The 22,748-nt window shown below is 42.7% G+C and overlaps 1 protein-coding gene across 2 annotated transcripts in view; it reads right to left on the bottom strand.

Annotated features, from left to right (window-relative positions):
- LOC143785669 (uncharacterized) overlaps window positions 1-22,748 on the bottom strand; it is a 136,710-nt gene that overhangs the window by 55,628 nt on the left and 58,334 nt on the right. For both annotated transcript variants that reach the window (XM_077274726.1, XM_077274725.1), the window contains exon 2: window positions 14,731-14,883. In XM_077274726.1, the coding sequence (XP_077130841.1) occupies window positions 14,731-14,754 (24 nt within the window). In that variant the 5' untranslated portion in view covers window positions 14,755-14,883. The remainder of the gene's footprint in view (window positions 1-14,730; window positions 14,884-22,748) is intronic.

Raw genomic sequence — 22,748 nt, forward strand, 5'->3', positions numbered from 1 at the left:
GTGTGATAATATAAACTTTACCACTTATAAAACTGTGCCCTGTTGTCTTGTTCCACGCAAAGAGTCTCCTGAATTATCCCCTATAATTATTACAGGATAATCTAGCCATAAAAAAAAAAGGAGACTGCTGGAACAATGACTGCAGAGAGAAGATTAGAGCAGGTGTTTTCCATAATTAGATCACTGCAGAAAGATGTGGAAGGTCTGCAAAAGAAGTTTGGAAGCTTTGAACACAATCAACAAGTGTTTGGACAAACTTTGCAGGACTTAAGCAATAGCATGGCAGCCCAGGAAAACAAACTTGCTGGCATAGAGTCCCAGTATGGATGGGCTTTTCAGGACATAAGCACGCAAATAGCTGCACAAGTGACTTTACCCTCTGGGCAACCGCCACCAGCTAGCCCACCTAAGTTTGCCCCCATTCCGATTTAATGGTGATCGCTACAAATTTCGCGGCTTTGTGAATCAATGTATGCTATATTTTGAAGTGCATGCTGACCGTTTTCCTACTGATAGATCCAAAGTGTTGTGTGTAATAATGCTACTGACCTCACGAGCGCTCGCCTGGGCGAATCCGATGATTGAGTCTCGTGACCCACGGTTAAATGACTTGGATGCTTTCTTGGCCGCTATGGCATTAATGTTTGATGACCCTAATTGCCGTGCATCCACTGAATCTGCTTTGTTGTCTTTACCCCAAGCTAAACGTTCTGTTATTGAGTATGCCACTGAATTCAGGAGATTGGCGGTAGATACCAATTGGGACAGTTATGCACAATTGCCTATTTTTTAAAGGGGTCTGTCTAGTATTATAAAAGATGAACTAGCTCGCTCAGAGTCACCACAAGAACTAGAGACATTTATACAGCATTGTGTGCGCATAGACATTCGCCTTACTGAGCGTAGGCAGGAGAAATTTGCTGCATATAACCGTATTTCTAACTTTTCCCTTCCTTCCAAAGAGCCTGCAGGTAAAACATCTCGGGAAGTGGAGGAGGTGCCCATGCAAATTGATTCCGTTCAGTGACGTGAGATCAATGAGCGCCGGAAGCATCGCCTTCGTGAAAGTCTATGTTTCTACTGCGGCCAGTCTGACCACTTCTTGATCAATTGCCCTAAGTGTCCTAGACGGCCTAACAAGGTGCTAGCAGCAATAGGGGAGTATGACAACTGTGATGATGAATCTGACATCTCTGAATGTAGCCTGCCTTTAAACGCTGTATACCATTCACTTTTATGACTTCACCCCCCAAGGAGCTGAAGGAAAAGAACTCTCACTGTTCTTTCCCTATTAAAATCCTGTGTTCAGGAAAGTGGATTTCCAGTTCAGCTATGCTTGACTCTGGTGCAGGTGGCAATTTCATGGATATCGCATTTGCCAAGGAACATGGTATTAAAATTCAGCAAAGAGCCTCTCCAATTACCATGGAAACAGTGGATGGGTCACCTTTAATCTCTGGGCCTGTGGATCAGGAGACCGTACCCCTTGAAATTTTGTTGGAGCCTAATCATCAGGAGCAACTTTCTTTCTTGCTAATTTCTTCTCATTTTCCGGTGATTTTAGGCATTCCTTGGTTGCGTTCTCAGAACCCAATTATCAACTGGGAGACAAAGGAAATTATCTTTACAACAAGGAGCAACTCAGCGTTAACAGAAGCTGTCCCTGAGTCCACGGCTACGGAACCACATGTACAGGTATCTTCTTTACCTCCAGCATATAAAGAGTTCTCTGACCTCTGTGACAAGAAGAATGCAGATCAACTTCCTCCACACAGGCATTATGACTGTTCCATTGAGTTGCTTCCTGGGGCAGATATTCCTTTTGGTCACGTATACCCTTTGGCGGCACCTGAGCTTCAAGCCTTAAAGGAGTATATTGATGAAAATCTGGCCAAAGGTTTCATACGTCCTTCTTCCTCACCAGCAGGGGCATCCACTTTTTTGTAAAGAAGAAGGATGGGAACCTGAGACCCTGTGTTGACTATCGGGAACTCAATAAGGTAACCGTACGAAACCGTTACCCTTTGCCTCTGATTCCCGAGTTACTGGAAAGAGTCCGCCACGCTAAGGTGTTCTCTAAGCTGTATCTTCGTGGGGCTTATAATTTGGTGCGTATTCGTCCAGGGGATGAGTGGAAGACAGCATTCAGATGCTGGTATGGACACTTTGAATCTCTTGTGATGCCTTTCGGGCTTTGTAACGCCCCTGCAGCATTTCAACACCTTGTTAATGACATCTTCAGAGAATTGTTTGACCAGTTTGTGGTGATCTATTTGGACGATATACTAATCTTTTCTGACTCTCTACAGGAACATGAAGAACATGTCAAAACTGTTTTAAGACGTCTGAAAGAGAACCAACTGTATATCAAGCCGGAGAAATGCAAGTTCCATCGTTCTGAGATACAGTTCTTGGGTTATATCATCTCTCCCAAGGGGCTGAACATGGAATCTGGTAAGATTCAGGCTATCCTTGACTGGCCGGCACCCAAGAACGTTAAGGAGGTCCAACGTTTTATTGGTTTTGCAAATTTCTACAGACCCTTCATTCAAAATTTTTCTGATATTGTCCGTCCCATTACTTCCTCGACAAAGAAGGAAAAGTCCTTTAAGTGGTCATCATAGGCTCAAGAAGCTTTTGATCGGCTGAAGATCTGTTTCACATCAGCACCGCTGTTGATACACCCAGATCCAACACATCCTTTCATTGTGGAGGTGGACTCTTCTGATAATGCTTTGGGGGCTATTCTCTCCCAAAGAACTGGAGAGAAGGGTCTGCTACATCCTTGTGCTTTCTTTTCCCGTAGACTAACCTCAGCAGAGAAGAATTACGACGTGGGAGACAAGGAATTGCTGGCTATTATTGCGGCTTTCAAAGAATGGAGGCATCATCTGCAAGGAGCTGCACAACAGATCATAGTGCTAACTGACCATCGCAATCTAGAGTTCCTTAGATCCGCTAGATGTCTTTCTCCTCGTCAGGCTCGTTGGAACTTATTCTTAAATCAATTTAACTTTGTTATCTCGTACCGTCCAGGTTCTCGTAATGGGAAGGCTGATGCTTTATCCCGAATCCATGCTGCGGATTCCGTACCTGGAGCCCTGTCCAAGACCATTTTATCTGATGCCAATTTCATCGGAGTTATCCACGATCAGGACTTGTGGAAGGAGTGCAGGGAGGCCTATGAAGGTGATGTATTTCGGGCCAACCCACCTGTGGATACTAATCTTGTCTTTAAGGGTGGCATGTGGTTCAGAGATCGACGTATCTACGTCCCGGAGGTCGTCCGTCTGCAGATCCTCAAGTTGGTACATGACTCCATGTTGGCTGGTCACAGGGGGGTACAGAAGACACAAGAGTTCCTGAGCCGATTCTTCTGTTGGCCAACTTGCCTGAAGGATACCAAGGACTATGTTCTCTCTTGCGAGGTATGTGCCCGTTACAAGACTCCTCATGTGGCACCTATGGGTCTTCTACAACCATTACCTGTTCCATCCCGCCCTTGGGGGTCTATATCAATGGACTTTATTGTGGCGCTGCCTACATCGGGGGGCATGAATACAATCATGGTGGTAGTTGATCGCCTGACTAAAGCTGCTAATTTTGTTCCGTGCACCGGCCTCCCCTCTGCTAAAGATACAGTGAACTTGGTTATACAGAATGTCTTTCGGTTGCATGGGGTGCCGGATGAGATCATCTCTGACCGTGGAGTACAGTTCACTTCAAGATTCTGGAAGGGGTTTTGCTCTGCACTCAATATTAATGTCTGTCTCTCTTCTGCTTACCATCCCCAGACAAATGGTCAGACTGAGGGTACCAACCAGACGCTGGAACAATATCTAAGATGCTATGTCAGCCATCTCCAGGATGATTGGTTGGAGTTGTTGCCGTTAGCCGAATTTTCATATAATAATTATCAGAGCGCCTCCACTCAATTTACACCTTTCTTTGCCAATCTGGGTTATCATCCCTGTATTTTACCTAGGTCTCCAATTAATTCTCTGGTTCCAGCAGTGGAGGAAAGGCTGGCTGCGATGAGACTAAATCTGGAGGTTCTGAAGGAATCCCTGACCACGGCTCAAGAACGTTATAAGAGATCGGCTGATAGATTCCGTAAACCTGCACCCATGTTCAAGGTAGGAGACTCCGTGTGGTTAGCAACTAAGAATCTGAAGTTAAATGTTCCTTCACAAAAACTTGGACAGAAATTCATTGGCCCTTTCAAGATCAACGGTATTGTGAGCTCTGTGGCCTGCCGGCTGAAGCTACCTAGGACAATGAAGGTACACCCAGTTTTTCATGTATCTTTACTAAAGCCTGTATCTCCTAATACCTTCCAGGGACGTGTTGTGCCACCTCCGCAGCCTGTGGTGATTGTTGGGCAAGAACAATTCGTGATGGAGGAAATTATTGATTCCAGGATTTGCAGGAATCGGCTCCAATATCTGATAAGATGGCAGGGATATCCCGCTGAGGAATACTCTTGGGAACCTGTGGAAAACATCAATGCCCAACAGAAGATTTCTTGTTTTCATCAGAGATTCCCTGAGAAACCAGGTCCAGGATCGTCCTGAGGCCGATTCTAAGGAGGGAGTAATGTCAGGACTCTGAACATTTTTTATCTTTTGTGCATTACTGCCCTTTTCCAACATGGCGTCTTTGGTCTCATGTGCACTTGTCTTCCTGCTATAAAACTCCACCCCAGCCTTCAGTCTGTGCTAGATTATTCTGCTTTGCATCCAGCTCCTGATTACTCTCTGGCCTTGCACCTGCACCTGCTCCTGTGAACCTGTGTTGGAGATCCTGCCACTCTGCTCTGAGTTCCTGCTGCATACACCAGTGTTCAGTAATCCTCCTTCATCTGCTGCTCGTGTTACTTCCATCTGCATTTGCTGGACATGTAAGCTGTTCCTGCTCTGCAAAACCTGAGACTATTAACCAGGCCTCCCTGGTTGAGCTAAGATATGATTTGAAGTGCCTAATAGCATATCTATCTGTGTCTGGACTAAGTCAAGGATCTATTCGTGTCAAGTTTCCTCAAGTATAACTGTGCTTCATAGACTTTGTTTGTTTGCATCTACCTCTGAAGTTTCCTATTGACTGCTAAGCTGCGTTTATTATTTGCACCAAGTGTTGTGGACTTGAGTTTCTCTCTGCACCTGCTTGAATCACCGTGTGATAATATAAACTTTACCACTTATAAAACTGTGCCCTGTTGTCTTGTTCCACGCAAAGAGTCTCCTGAATTATCCCCTATAATTATTACAGGATAATCTAGCCATAAAAAAAAAGGAGACTGCTGGAACAATGACTGCAGAGAGAAGATTAGAGCAGGTGTTTTCCATAATTAGATCACTGCAGAAAGATGTGGAAGGTCTGCAAAAGAAGTTTGGAAGCTTTGAACACAATCAACAAGTGTTTGGACAAACTTTGCAGGACTTAAGCAATAGCATGGCAGCCCAGGAAAACAAACTTGCTGGCATAGAGTCCCAGTATGGATGGGCTTTTCAGGACATAAGCACGCAAATAGCTGCACAAGTGACTTTACCCTCTGGGCAACCGCCACCAGCTAGCCCAAATAAGTTTGCCCCCATTCCGATTTAATGGTGATCGCTACAAATTTCGCGGCTTTGTGAATCAATGTATGCTATATTTTGAAGTGCATGCTGACCGTTTTCCTACTGATAGATCCAAAGTGTTGTGTGTAATAATGCTACTGACCTCACGAGCGCTCGCCTGGGCGAATCCGATGATTGAGTCTCGTGACCCACGGTTAAATGACTTGGATGCTTTCTTGGCCGCTATGGCATTAATGTTTGATGACCCTAATTGCCGTGCATCCACTGAATCTGCTTTGTTGTCTTTACCCCAAGCTAAACGTTCTGTTATTGAGTATGCCACTGAATTCAGGAGATTGGCGGTAGATACCAATTGGGACAGTTATGCACAATTGCCTATTTTTTAAAGGGGTCTGTCTAGTATTATAAAAGATGAACTAGCTCGCTCAGAGTCACCACAAGAACTAGAGACATTTATACAGCATTGTGTGCGCATAGACATTCGCCTTACTGAGCGTAGGCAGGAGAAATTTGCTGCATATAACCGTATTTCTAACTTTTCCCTTCCTTCCAAAGAGCCTGCAGGTAAAACATCTCGGGAAGTGGAGGAGGTGCCCATGCAAATTGATTCCGTTCAGTGACGTGAGATCAATGAGCGCCGGAAGCATCGCCTTCGTGAAAGTCTATGTTTCTACTGCGGCCAGTCTGACCACTTCTTGATCAATTGCCCTAAGTGTCCTAGACGGCCTAACAAGGTGCTAGCAGCAATAGGGGAGTATGACAACTGTGATGATGAATCTGACATCTCTGAATGTAGCCTGCCTTTAAACGCTGTATACCATTCACTTTTATGACTTCACCCCCCAAGGAGCTGAAGGAAAAGAACTCTCACTGTTCTTTCCCTATTAAAATCCTGTGTTCAGGAAAGTGGATTTCCAGTTCAGCTATGCTTGACTCTGGTGCAGGTGGCAATTTCATGGATATCGCATTTGCCAAGGAACATGGTATTAAAATTCAGCAAAGAGCCTCTCCAATTACCATGGAAACAGTGGATGGGTCACCTTTAATCTCTGGGCCTGTGGATCAGGAGACCGTACCCCTTGAAATTTTGTTGGAGCCTAATCATCAGGAGCAACTTTCTTTCTTGCTAATTTCTTCTCATTTTCCGGTGATTTTAGGCATTCCTTGGTTGCGTTCTCAGAACCCAATTATCAACTGGGAGACAAAGGAAATTATCTTTACAACAAGGAGCAACTCAGCGTTAACAGAAGCTGTCCCTGAGTCCACGGCTACGGAACCACATGTACAGGTATCTTCTTTACCTCCAGCATATAAAGAGTTCTCTGACCTCTGTGACAAGAAGAATGCAGATCAACTTCCTCCACACAGGCATTATGACTGTTCCATTGAGTTGCTTCCTGGGGCAGATATTCCTTTTGGTCACGTATACCCTTTGGCGGCACCTGAGCTTCAAGCCTTAAAGGAGTATATTGATGAAAATCTGGCCAAAGGTTTCATACGTCCTTCTTCCTCACCAGCAGGGGCATCCACTTTTTTGTAAAGAAGAAGGATGGGAACCTGAGACCCTGTGTTGACTATCGGGAACTCAATAAGGTAACCGTACGAAACCGTTACCCTTTGCCTCTGATTCCCGAGTTACTGGAAAGAGTCCGCCACGCTAAGGTGTTCTCTAAGCTGTATCTTCGTGGGGCTTATAATTTGGTGCGTATTCGTCCAGGGGATGAGTGGAAGACAGCATTCAGATGCTGGTATGGACACTTTGAATCTCTTGTGATGCCTTTCGGGCTTTGTAACGCCCCTGCAGCATTTCAACACCTTGTTAATGACATCTTCAGAGAATTGTTGGACCAGTTTGTGGTGATCTATTTGGACGATATACTAATCTTTTCTGACTCTCTACAGGAACATGAAGAACATGTCAAAACTGTTTTAAGACGTCTGAAAGAGAACCAACTGTATATCAAGCCGGAGAAATGCAAGTTCCATCGTTCTGAGATACAGTTCTTGGGTTATATCATCTCTCCCAAGGGGCTGAACATGGAATCTGGTAAGATTCAGGCTATCCTTGACTGGCCGGCACCCAAGAACGTTAAGGAGGTCCAACGTTTTATTGGTTTTGCAAATTTCTACAGACCCTTCATTCAAAATTTTTCTGATATTGTCCGTCCCATTACTTCCTCGACAAAGAAGGAAAAGTCCTTTAAGTGGTCATCATAGGCTCAAGAAGCTTTTGATCGGCTGAAGATCTGTTTCACATCAGCACCGCTGTTGATACACCCAGATCCAACACATCCTTTCATTGTGGAGGTGGACTCTTCTGATAATGCTTTGGGGGCTATTCTCTCCCAAAGAACTGGAGAGAAGGGTCTGCTACATCCTTGTGCTTTCTTTTCCCGTAGACTAACCTCAGCAGAGAAGAATTACGACGTGGGAGACAAGGAATTGCTGGCTATTATTGCGGCTTTCAAAGAATGGAGGCATCATCTGCAAGGAGCTGCACAACAGATCATAGTGCTAACTGACCATCGCAATCTAGAGTTCCTTAGATCCGCTAGATGTCTTTCTCCTCGTCAGGCTCTTTGGAACTTATTCTTAAATCAATTTAACTTTGTTATCTCGTACCGTCCAGGTTCTCGTAATGGGAAGGCTGATGCTTTATCCCGAATCCATGCTGCGGATTCCGTACCTGGAGCCCTGTCCAAGACCATTTTATCTGATGCCAATTTCATCGGAGTTATCCACGATCAGGACTTGTGGAAGGAGTGCAGGGAGGCCTATGAAGGTGATGTATTTCGGGCCAACCCACCTGTGGATACTAATCTTGTCTTTAAGGGTGGCATGTGGTTCAGAGATCGACGTATCTACGTCCCGGAGGTCGTCCGTCTGCAGATCCTCAAGTTGGTACATGACTCCATGTTGGCTGGTCACAGGGGGGTACAGAAGACACAAGAGTTCCTGAGCCGATTCTTCTGTTGGCCAACTTGCCTGAAGGATACCAAGGACTATGTTCTCTCTTGCGAGGTATGTGCCCGTTACAAGACTCCTCATGTGGCACCTATGGGTCTTCTACAACCATTACCTGTTCCATCCCGCCCTTGGGGGTCTATATCAATGGACTTTATTGTGGCGCTGCCTACATCGGGGGGCATGAATACAATCATGGTGGTAGTTGATCGCCTGACTAAAGCTGCTAATTTTGTTCCGTGCACCGGCCTCCCCTCTGCTAAAGATACAGTGAACTTGGTTATACAGAATGTCTTTCGGTTGCATGGGGTGCCGGATGAGATCATCTCTGACCGTGGAGTACAGTTCACTTCAAGATTCTGGAAGGGGTTTTGCTCTGCACTCAATATTAATGTCTGTCTCTCTTCTGCTTACCATCCCCAGACAAATGGTCAGACTGAGGGTACCAACCAGACGCTGGAACAATATCTAAGATGCTATGTCAGCCATCTCCAGGATGATTGGTTGGAGTTGTTGCCGTTAGCCGAATTTTCATATAATAATTATCAGAGCGCCTCCACTCAATTTACACCTTTCTTTGCCAATCTGGGTTATCATCCGTGTATTTTACCTAGGTCTCCAATTAATTCTCCGGTTCCAGCAGTGGAGGAAAGGCTGGCTGCGATGAGTCTAAATCTGGAGGTTCTGAAGGAATCCCTGACCACGGCTCAAGAACGTTATAAGAGATCGGCTGATAGATTCCGTAAACCTGCACCCATGTTCAAGGTAGGAGACTCCGTGTGGTTAGCAACTAAGAATCTGAAGTTAAATGTTCCTTCACAAAAACTTGGACAGAAATTCATTGGACCTTTCAAGATCAACGGTATTGTGAGCTCTGTGGCCTGCCGGCTGAAGCTACCTAGGACAATGAAGGTACACCCAGTTTTTCATGTATCTTTACTAAAGCCTGTATCTCCTAATACCTTCCAGGGACGTGTTGTGCCACCTCCGCAGCCTGTGGTGATTGTTGGGCAAGAACAATTCGTGATGGAGGAAATTATTGATTCCAGGATTTGCAGGAATCGGCTCAAATATCTGATAAGATGGCAGGGATATCCCGCTGAGGAATACTCTTGGGAACCTGTGGAAAACATCAATGCCCAACAGAAGATTTCTCGTTTTCATCAGAGATTCCCTGAGAAACCAGGTCCAGGATCGTCCTGAGGCCGATTCTAAGGAGGGAGTAATGTCAGGACTCTGAACATTTTTTATCTTTTGTGCATTACTGCCCTTTTCCAACATGGCGTCTTTGGTCTCATGTGCACTTGTCTTCCTGCTATAAAACTCCACCCCAGCCTTCAGTCTGTGCTAGATTATTCTGCTTTGCATCCAGCTCCTGATTACTCTCTGGCCTTGCACCTGCACCTGCTCCTGTGAACCTGTGTTGGAGATCCTGCCACTCTGCTCTGAGTTCCTGCTGCATACACCAGTGTTCAGTAATCCTCCTTCATCTGCTGCTCGTGTTACTTCCATCTGCATTTGCTGGACATGTAAGCTGTTCCTGCTCTGCAAAACCTGAGACTATTAACCAGGCCTCCCTGGTTGAGCTAAGATATGATTTGAAGTGCCTAATAGCATATCTATCTGTGTCTGGACTAAGTCAAGGATCTATTCGTGTCAAGTTTCCTCAAGTATAACTGTGCTTCATAGACTTTGTTTGTTTGCATCTACCTCTGAAGTTTCCTATTGACTGCTAAGCTGCGTTTATTATTTGCACCAAGTGTTGTGGACTTGAGTTTCTCTCTGCACCTGCTTGAATCACCGTGTGATAATATAAACTTTACCACTTATAAAACTGTGCCCTGTTGTCTTGTTCCACGCAAAGAGTCTCCTGAATTATCCCCTATAATTATTACACCACCGCTACACGGGAGTGAGAAGAGAGGGGCTAAGTGCCGGAATTGGCGCATCTTACAGATCCGCAATCTCCGGGGCGGCTGCGGAATGGTATTTGCAGCCGGGGGGGGGGGAAATATCCATTGCCCCTCTCTAGGCTATGAATATCAGCCCGCAGCTGTCTGCGTAGCCTTTCTGGCTATAAAATATAGGGGGACCCCACATCATTTTTTTTGGGGGGGTCCCCCTATTTTAATAGCCAGTAAAGGCTACGTAGACAGCTGCGGGCTGATATTCATAGCCTAGAGAGGGGCCATGGATATCGGCACCCCCCCCAGCTACAAATACCAGTCCGCAGCCGCCCCGGAAATGGTGCATCTGTGAGATGCGCCAATTCTGGCACTTGGCCCCTCTCTTCCCACTCCCGTGTAGCGGTGGGATATGGGGTAATAAGGGGTTAATGTCACCTTGCTATTGTAATACGACATTAAGCCGGGTTAATAACGGAGAGGAATCAATAAGACGCCTATCCATTATTAATCCAATACTAGTAAAGGGTTAATAAAACAGACACACATTAGGAAAAATTAACCATACTTACCATACTTCAGAGCCTGCAAAAAAACGTAAAATAATAAACCGTATACTACCTGTCCGCCGTAGTCCAATTATTAACGAGTGTCCCACGACGATCTCCCCTATAGAACAGTGACATCGGGTGATGTCACCGCTCTACAGGACCCTCAGTGACACACTGAAGGAGACAATGGCTCCTGCAGTGCATCACTGAGGTTACTATAGTTCAAAGTCTTACTTTATGGCAATTGCTGCGTGGGAAAATTTCTCACACAGCAATGGCATAAAGTGAGACTAGGGACTATTTTTTTTACAGTGGCGGAGGAATACAGTGGCGGAAGGATACCTTCCTCCCGTCATTGTGTTCCTGGAGCCTCTAGAGTGCGGTCGCACCCTCCGGGCGCCGCTCCGTCTTCCCGTCCTCTTGCTGACTGTTCAGGTCAGAGGGCGCGATGACGTACTAATCTGCGCGCCGCCCTCTGCCTGAACAGTCAGTGCGGAGAGACGCCGAGACGGGAAGCTGAGGAGCTGCGGGCAGCAAGAGAGGTGAGTATGTCATTTTTTTTTATTGCAGCAGCAGCATTATATATTGCACAGCTTTATATGGAGCATCTATGGGGCAATAATGAATGGTGCAGAGCATTCTATATGGCACAGTTTTATATGGAGCATCTATGGGGCCATAATGAACGGTGCAGAGCATTCTATATGGCACAGCTTTATATGGATCATCTATGGTGCAATAATCAATGTTATGGAGCATTATATATGGCACAGCTTTATATGGAGCATATTATGGGGCAATAATGAACAGTATGGTGCATTATATATGGCACAGTTTATGTGGCGCATCTATGGGGCAATAATGAAATGTATGGAGCATTATATGTGGCACAGTTTTATATGGAGCATCTATGGGGCCATAATGAAATGTATGGAGCATTCTATATGGCACAGTTTTATATGGAGCATCTATGGGGCCATAATGAAATGTATGGAGCATTCTATATGGCACAGTTTTATATGGAGCATCTATGGGGCCATAATGAAGTGTATGGAGCATTACATGTGGCACAGCTTTATATGGAGCATCTTATGGGGCAATAATGAACGGTATGGAGCATCTATTTTTATTTTTGAAATTCACCGGTAGCTGCTGCATTTCCTACCCTAAGCTTATACTCGAGTCAATAAGTTTTCCCAGTTTTTTGTGGCAAAATTAGGGGGGTAGGCTTATACTCGAGTATATACGGTATGTATGTTGTATGTATGTAGTATGTATGTATGTAGCATGTATGTATGTATCATGTATGTATGTAATGTATGTAGTATGTATGTAGAATGTATGTATGTAGTATGTATGTAGAATGTATGTATGTATGTATGTAGCATGTATGTAGCATGTATGTAGCATGTATGTAGCATGCATGTATGTAGCATGCATGTATGTAGCATGCATGTATGTAGCATGTATGTAGCATGTATGTATGTAGTATGTATGTAGTATGTATGTAGAATGTATGTGTATGTAGTATGTATGTAGCATGTATTAAGTATTTTTTATTTTTTTTACATGGGACTACTACTGTCCCATCATTGGCTAATGTGGCAATCACTGTCATTGTAGAAGGCATTGTCTGATGGGACTTGTAGTCTCATCGGACGATGCCTGCACAGACACAAAGACCCCCGGCAGTCCACACAGACCCCTGAGAGGCCGCACAGACCCCCCGGCAGGCCGCACAGACCCCCAGCAAGCCCGCACAGAACCCCCCGGCAGGCCGCACAGACCCCCGGCAGGCCGCAGAGCCCCAGCAGCCCGCACAGAGCCCCCGGCAGGCCGCACAGACCCCCGGCAGCCCGCACAGACCCCCCGGCAGGCCCGCACAGACCCCCCGGCAGGCCCGCACAGAGCCCCGGCAGCCCGCACAGACCCCCCCCTCGGCAGGCTGCACAGACCCCTGCCCACACACCCAGACACGCACAGTGTCCGCCCACGCACCGCCCACACTCTTCCCCTCTCCGGAACAGGATGTAGAAGGACAGAAAGGGCTTAGTATATTCTGATATTTGTGTCCCATTGACTTGTATTGGTATCGGGTATCGGTAATATCCGATATTTTTTTGATATCGGCCGATCCAATCCAATATATCGCTATCGGAAGGTATCGCTCAACACTAACTATGAGATGAAGCATTGTTAATCAGTTCAGGACTGGGCCATTTGCTCCCGTTAATGACCAGACACATTTTCTTTTTTTTCTTTTTGTATATGTGCTTTTAACGGCTCTAAAAGGTTTGCTTTTTATGCAATACATGGAGCTTTGCTTAATTATGTTATTTTTATACTCCTTCTTTGTTTTTCTTTTGTGGATATCGAAGGGAAAATATAAAGAAAAATAGGAAATACATGTCTAGTTTATTTATTTATTTTTTTACAACCATAAAGGACCGCTACAAAATATTTGAAAGTAAGTTTGCTTTTCCAAAGAAATTTTTTTTAGATATTGGACTTCTTTCATTTTGACAGGAGTGAGCGAGCAAGCTAGAAACAGGATTTTTTTTCTTGAATATACTTACTCTTTTTATAACTTTTTTTTTTCCAGTTATTTCACACACCACACTCCACAAAAGGTCTTAACCTCCTTAACGCTTTATGACATACTATGATATCATGGTGCGGAGTCTGCTCCACGCAATGCAGATGCCGGCTACATTACATGGCTGGCATAGGTCTTTGACAGCACTAACTTCTTAAATGCTGCTGTCAATCACTGAAAGCAGGTATTAAGTTCCCGAGCCATGCGTTTGTACAGACGCACATCAGTTCCCTTGCAGTCTAAGGGTCTGCTCACATGGACAGACTGATGGCATTAAACGACCACTATTTGGTAAAAATGTACCATTCAGTGGTTGTGTAATAGCCTGTTCACTCAGGCAGGCTGCGGCAAAAGATGAGCATTGAACACTGCGTAACACATCAAATTGCTTTTACAAAATTCTTAATTTTCTATGGAAATTTTTTTTTACGCAGTAAGACACATTATTAAAGGGACTCTGTCACCCCAAAAATCGTATCTGAGCTAAGCCCACCGGCATCAGGGACTTATCTGCAGCATTCTGTAATGCTGTAGATAAGCCCCAAATGTATTCTGAAAGATGAGAAATAATGGTTAGATTATACTCACCCAGGGGCAGTCCCACTACGGTCTGGTCCGATGGGCGTCATGACCCGGGTCCAGTGCCTCCTATGTTCATTCGATGACGTCCTCTTCTTGTCTTCTTGCCGTGGCTCCAGCGCAGGCGTACTTTATCTGCCCAGTTGAGGGCAGAGCAAAGTACTGCAGTGCGCAGGCACCGGGACAGGTCAGAAAGGCCCAGCACCTGCGCACTGCAGTACTTGCTCTGCCCTCAACAGGACAAAGAACTCCTGCGCCGGAGCCGCTGCAAGAAGACAAGAAGAGGACGTCATTGAATGAAGATAGGAGGCGCAGGACCCGGATTGCGATGCCCATCGGACCGGACTGCAGAGGGACCGCCCCTGGGTGAGTATAATCTAACTTTTATTTCTCATCTTTCAGGTTACATCAGGGGCTTATCTACAGCATTTGTCGTCTTAATTTCTTGCGTGCAGCTAAAGCTTCCCGCCATCTGAAAACACAGGACGACATTACTAGTGAGATATTACAGGAAAAGTTTGCAAATTAGCTTTGCAAATGAAAAAGACCCAACTAACCTCAGAATATATTTGCTGCAACATTGCATCTCATGAAGGGTTTCTCCAGCTGTGTGGAAGATCTCCTCATCCACAAATTGCCTAACAAGCTGGTCACAGATAAGCTGAGAGCAGCGTATAATGCGCTGGTCGTAATCCAAATACACGGCTTTCCTGAAGCAAAGAAAATATAGTCAAAGAGGGAAGAAGCTTTAGATTGTCTGATCCTGCTGATAATGGTTAGTGTGGCTAATAATAATAGTAACAATAATAAATATGTGTTTAGGGCCTTAAAGGGAACCTATCACCCCGTTTTTTAAAGATAAGATAAAAAAAGTGTGAAATAGGGGCAGAGCTGGGCTTTACATTCGTGCCTTTATTGTGCCTTTATTCCCCCCTTAGGCTGCCGAAATACCTTTTTGAAGAGGCCTTTTTTTCCTGTCAATCAACTTGGTCAGGTCGGATGGGCGTGGCTAAAAAGCGGTTCCTCCCCCCCTGCTTCTCGGCGTTTCTTTCGTAAACGCGATTTCGTTGCGCAGTTAGTTTTCCTCCGGCGCCTGCGCATTATGTTTTCCCCAACTGTGGGCATAGCAATAATTAGCATCACTGCGCATGCGCGGGTGGTGCCCCGGAAGTGATCATATGGGCACAGCGTTTCCATGGATGCCGTGCCGGTAAAAAATTCTCAGCCCGAACTGCGAGCGTAAGTTTGGTGCCAAAATCGCTCGCCTGCCTATCGTTCTATCTATTCTCTATCTTATCTATTATCTATCTATTATCTATCTATTATCTATCATCTATCTATCTATTTATCTATCTATCTATCATCTATCTATTATCTATCTATCATCTATCTATCTATCTATTATCTATCTATCTATCATCTATCTATCTATTATCTATCTATCATCTATCTATCATCTATCTATCTATCAATCTATCTATCTATCTATCATCTATCTATTATCTATCTATCTATCTATTATCTATCTATCTATTATCTATCTATCTATTATCTATCTATCTATCTATTATCTATCTATCTATCTATCATCTATCTATCTATCTATCTATCTATCTATCTATCTATCTATCTATTATCTATCTATCTATTATCTATCTATCATCTATCTATCATCTATCTATCTATCTATTATCTATCTATCATCTATCTATCTATCTATTATCTATCTATCATCTATCTATCTATTATCGATCTATCTATCATCTATCTGTCATCTATCTATCATCTATCTATCTATCTATCTATCTATCTATCTATCTATCTATCTATCTATCTATCTATCATCTATCTATCTATTATCTATCTATCTATCTATCTATCTATTATCTATCTATCTATCTATCTATCTATCTATCTGTCTATTATCTATCTATCTATTATCTATCTATTATCTATCTATCTATTATCTATCTATCTATCTATCTATCATCTATCTATCTATCATCTATCTATCTATCTATTATCTATCTATCATCTATCTATCTATCTATCTATCTATCTATCTATCTATCTATTATCTATCTATATATCTATTATCTATCTATCATCTATCTATCTATCTATTATCTATCTATCTATTATCTATCTATCTATCTATCTATTATCTATCATCTATCTATCATCTATCTATCTATCTATCTATCTATCTATCTATCTATCTATCTATCTATCTATCTATCACCTATCTATCTATCTATCTATTTATCTATCTATCATCTATCTATCATCTATCTATCTATCTATCATCTATCTATCTATCTATCATCTATCTATCTATCTATCTATCTATCATCTATCTATCTATCTATTATCTATCTATCTATTATCTATCTATCTATCTATTATCTATCTATCTATCTATCTATCATCTATCTATCTTTCTATCTATCTATCTATCTATCATCTATCTATCTTTCTATCTATCTATCTATCTATCTATCTATCTATCATCTATCTATCTATCATCTATCTATCTATTATCTATCTATCATACATACAATACATACATACAGACATACAGTACATACAACATAGATTACATACTCACCATCACTTGTCACTTTGATCCCCGAAGCCAGTGTCATGTTAAAAAAAAATTAAACTAAAAAAATAAAAAATCCCTGTCCGCAGAAATCCTATGTAAACGAGTGTCCAACGACGATCTCCCGTTGAGAGCAGGAACATCTGCAGATGTGACTGCTCTCCAGGGGCTCCAAGAACACAATGAAGGTAGGAAAGTATCCTTCCACATTGTGTTACAATGTATTCCTCCAACACTGTGACAAAATAGTCCCTGGCCTCACTTCTGCCAATGCTGTTCAGGCAGCTTTGCTACAAATTGAGACTATGAAAAATGGTTGACCTCTTCAGTGATGCACTGCAGGAGACATTATCTCCTGTCATTGTGTCACTGAGGGTCCTATAGATCAGAGACATCACCCAATGTCACTGTGCTATAGGGGAGATCCTCCAGGGACACGCGTCACTTGTTGGACTACGGCGAACACAGGTAGTTTAAGGTTTGTTATATTTTTTATTTTTTTTAACAGGTCCAGAACTATGTTAAGTATGGTCAAATGAAGAATATTAAATAAAAATTTTTTTGTAAAAATGTGTGTGTGTGTTATTAATCCATTACTATCAATTTATTACTAACGGATAGGTGTCTTATTGACGCCTCTCCGTTAGTAATCCGGCTTAATGTCAGCTTACAATAGCAAGGTGACATTAACCCCTTATTACCCCATATCCCACCGCTACACGGGAGTGGGAAGAGAGGGGCTAAGTGCCAGAATTGGCGCATCTGACAGATGTGCCATTTCTGGGGCGGCTGTGTACTGGTGTTTGTAGCCGGGGGGGGGGGGCAATATCCATGGACCCTCTCTAGGCTATGAATATCAGCACACAGCTGTCTGCGTAGCCTTTCTGGATATAAAATATTGGGGGACCCCACGTCAATTTTTTTTGGGGGGGTCACCCTATTTTTATAGCCAGGAAAGGCTACGCAGACAGCTGTGGGATGGTATTCATAGCAGGCTACAAATATTGGATACACGATCGTCGGCTTACCCCCTCTGGCGCAGAAAATTCCGCGGGAGCACACGCCATTTTTGGGGGGTTTTTTTTATACGTGGCACTTAAATAGGTGGCACTTATATACGTGGCACTTAAATACGTGGCATTTATATACGTGGCATTTATATACGTGGCACTTAAATAGGTGGCACTTAAATACGTGGCACTTAAATACGTGGCACTGAAATACGTGGCACTTAAATACGTGGCACTGAAATACGTGGCACTGAAATACGTGGCACTGAAATACGTGGCACTGAAATACGTGGCACTGAAATACGTGGCACTTATATACGTGGCACTTAAATACGTGGCACTTAAATACGTGGCATTTATATACGTGGCACTTATATACGTGGCACTTATATACGTGGCACTTATATACGTGGCACATAAATACGTGGCACTTAAATACGTGGCATTTATATACGTGGCACTTAAATACGTGGCACTTATATACGTGGCACTGAAATACGTGGCACTTAAATACGTGGCACTTAAATACGTGGCACTTATATACGTGGCACTGAAATACGTGGCACTGAAATACGTGGCACTTATATACGTGGCACTTATATACGTGGCACTTATATACGTGGCACTTATATACGTGGCACTTATATACGTGGCATTTATATACGTGGCACTTATATACGTGGCACTTAAATACGTGGCACTGAAATACGTGGCACTTATATACGTGGCACTTAAATACGTGGCACTTAAATACGTGGCACATAAATACGTGGCACTGAAATACGTGGCACTTATATACGTGGCACTTAAATACGTGGCACTTAAATACGTGGCACTGAAATACGTGGCAATTATATACGTGGCACTGAAATACGTGGCACTGAAATACGTGGCACTTATATACGTGGCACTTATATACGTGGCACTGAAATACGTGGCACTTAAATACGTGGCACTGAAATACGTGGCACTGAAATACGTGGCACTGAAATACGTGGCACTTAAATACGTGGCACTGAAATACGTGGCACTTATATACGTGGCACTTAAATACGTGGCACTTAAATACGTGGCATTTATATACGTGGCACTTATATACGTGGCACTTATATACGTGGCACTTATATACGTGGCACATAAATACGTGGCACTTAAATACGTGGCATTTATATACGTGGCACTTATATACGTGGCACTTAAATACGTGGCACTTATATACGTGGCACTGAAATACGTGGCACTTAAATACGTGGCACTTAAATACGTGGCACTTATATACGTGGCACTGAAATACGTGGCACTGAAATACGTGGCACTTATATACGTGGCACTTATATACGTGGCACTTATATACGTGGCACTTATATACGTGGCACTTATATACGTGGCATTTATATACGTGGCACTTATATACGTGGCACTTAAATACGTGGCACTGAAATACGTGGCACTTATATACGTGGCACTTATATACGTGGCACTGAAATACGTGGCACTTAAATACGTGGCACTGAAATACGTGGCACTGAAATACGTGGCACTGAAATACGTGGCACTTATATACGTGGCACTGAAATACGTGGCACTGAAATACGTGGCACTTATATACGTGGCACTTATATACGTGGCACTGAAATACGTGGCACTTAAATACGTGGCACTGAAATACGTGGCACTGAAATACGTGGCACTGAAATACGTGGCACTTAAATACGTGGCACTGAAATACGTGGCACTTATATACGTGGCACTTAAATACGTGGCACTTAAATACGTGGCATTTATATACGTGGCACTTATATACGTGGCACTTATATACGTGGCACTTATATACGTGGCACATAAATACGTGGCATTTATATACGTGGCACTTATATACGTGGCACTTATATACAAGGCACTTAAATACGTGGCACTTATATACGTGGCACTGAAATACGTGGCACTTAAATACGTGGCACTTAAATACGTGGCACTTATATACGTGGCACTGAAATACGTGGCACTGAAATACGTGGCACTTATATACGTGGCACTTATATACGTGGCACTTATATACGTGGCACTTATATACGTGGCATTTATATACGTGGCACTTATATACGTGGCACTTAAATACGTGGCACTGAAATACGTGGCACTTATATACGTGGCACTTAAATACGTGGCACTTAAATACGTGGCACATAAATACGTGGCACTGAAATACGTGGCACTTATATACGTGGCACTTAAATACGTGGCACTTAAATACGTGGCACTGAAATACGTGGCAATTATATACGTGGCACTGAAATACGTGGCACTGAAATACGTGGCACTTATATACGTGGCACTTATATACGTGGCACTGAAATACGTGGCACTTATATACGTGGCACTGAAATACGTGGCACTTAAATACGTGGCACTGAAATACGTGGCACTTATATACGTGGCACTTAAATACGTGGCACTTAAATACGTGGCACATAAATACGTGGCACTTATATACGTGGCACTGAAATACGTGGCACTGAAATACGTGGCACTGAAATACGTGGCACTGAAATACGTGGCACTTATATACGTGGCACTGAAATACGTGGCACTGAAATACGTGGCACTGAAATACGTGGCACTGAAATACGTGGCACTGAAATACGTGGCACTTATATACGTGGCACTTATATACGTGGCACTTATATACGTGGCACTTATATACGTGGCATTTATATACGTGGCACTTATATACGTGGCACTTAAATACGTGGCACTTAAATACGTGGCACTGAAATACGTGGCACTGAAATACGTGGCACTTATATACGTGGCACTGAAATACGTGGCACTGAAATACGTGGCACTGAAATACGTGGCACTTATATACGTGGCACTTATATACGTGGCACTTATATACGTGGCATTTATATACGTGGCACTTATATACGTGGCACTTAAATACGTGGCACTTATATACGTGGCATTTATATACGTGGCACTTATATACGTGGCACTTAAATACGTGGCACTTAAATACGTGGCACTTATATACGTGGCACTTATATACGTGGCACTTAAATACGTGGCACTGAAATACGTGGCACATAAATACGTGGCACTGAAATACGTGGCACTTATATACGTGGCACTTAAATACGTGGCACTTAAATACGTGGCACTGAAATACGTGGCACTTATATACGTGGCACTTAAATACGTGGCACTTAAATACGTGGCACTGAAATACGTGGCAATTATATACGTGGCACTGAAATACGTGGCACTGAAATACGTGGCACTGAAATACGTGGCACTTATATACGTGGCACTGAAATACGTGGCACTTATATACGTGGCACTTATATACGTGGCACTGAAATACGTGGCACTTATATACGTGGCACTGAAATACGTGGCACTTAAATACGTGGCACTGAAATACGTGGCACTTATATACGTGGCACTTAAATACGTGGCACTTAAATACGTGGCACATAAATACGTGGCACTGAAATACGTGGCACTTATATACGTGGCACTGAAATACGTGGCACTGAAATACGTGGCACTGAAATACGTGGCACTGAAATACGTGGCACTTATATACGTGGCACTGAAATACGTGGCACTTAAATACGTGGCACTGAAATACGTGGCACTTATATACGTGGCACTGAAATACGTGGCACTGAAATACGTGGCACTTAAATACGTGGCACTTAAATACGTGGCACATAAATACGTGGCACTGAAATACGTGGCACTTATATACGTGGCACTGAAATACGTGGCACTGAAATACGTGGCACTGAAATACGTGGCACTGAAATACGTGGCACTGAAATACGTGGCACTTATATACGTGGCACTGAAATACGTGGCACTGAAATACGTGGCACTGAAATACGTGGCACTTATATACGTGGCACTTATATACGTGGCACTTATATACGTGGCACTTATATACGTGGCACTTAAATACGTGGCACTTAAATACGTGGCACATAAATACGTGGCACTGAAATACGTGGCACTTATATACGTGGCACTTAAATACGTGGCACTTAAATACGTGGCACTGAAATACGTGGCACTGAAATACGTGGCACTTATATACGTGGCAGGGCCGCGCTTAGTAACCCGATTTTAGTTTACCCCCTCATTCGTACCCTTCTTGACATATCCTTTTACATCAACGTAAATATTTCTAAATGATCAATTTGCTTGATCTAACTAATTAATTAGATGTATCTATATGTTTTTGTTTATATATAATTTTTTTAATTTTTTTATTAATGTAACAGGAACTTCATTTATTCAGTGTTTACTGGAGTAATCAGAAGCAAAGAGCACAGAACAAGAGCAGAAGACAAGATCACAAGTGAATACCGTATGAAAGTAAAATAAAAAAATTGTGAAAATATAAATATTTATTAAATAAATAATGCTTTGACAAATTAAATTTTTATAGTCTTTCATTTGTTAAGTTTGTGAAACTTTCTACACATCATTTTCATCTAAACATGTCTCATTCTGATTTTATTACAAGGAAATTCCTTGAAAATAACAGTGCAGGAGCATACAAGAACAGCTAAGGACAGTAAAGGTGTGAAAAGATCAATATTACAAAGTGATTTCAAATAATAGTAGTTAATAAAACTTCTATTAAATTTAGTTTTAATTATTACATTATATTTGTCTATCTGTCGTTCTATCTTTCATAACAAATGTTATTCTACCTTTATTTCTAACTACCATTTCATATCTATCATTATTTTTGTCTATCATTCCTTCTCCCTTTTTTAGACTATTTTTAAATCATTCATTATATTTTTCTCATTTCTTCGCTGTCATTATTTTTCTCTCATAATTATTATTCTCATTATTACTACTATTATCTCTTAGTTACTTTTATATGTACATTACTGTCATGGTGCTGTACATGTTTAAAGCGGTTCCAAATCAAGTTTATAGTTAAAAA

This window comes from Ranitomeya variabilis, chromosome 7 (assembly GCF_051348905.1).
Source record: "Ranitomeya variabilis isolate aRanVar5 chromosome 7, aRanVar5.hap1, whole genome shotgun sequence".
NCBI classification, from domain to species: Eukaryota; Metazoa; Chordata; class Amphibia; order Anura; family Dendrobatidae; genus Ranitomeya; species Ranitomeya variabilis.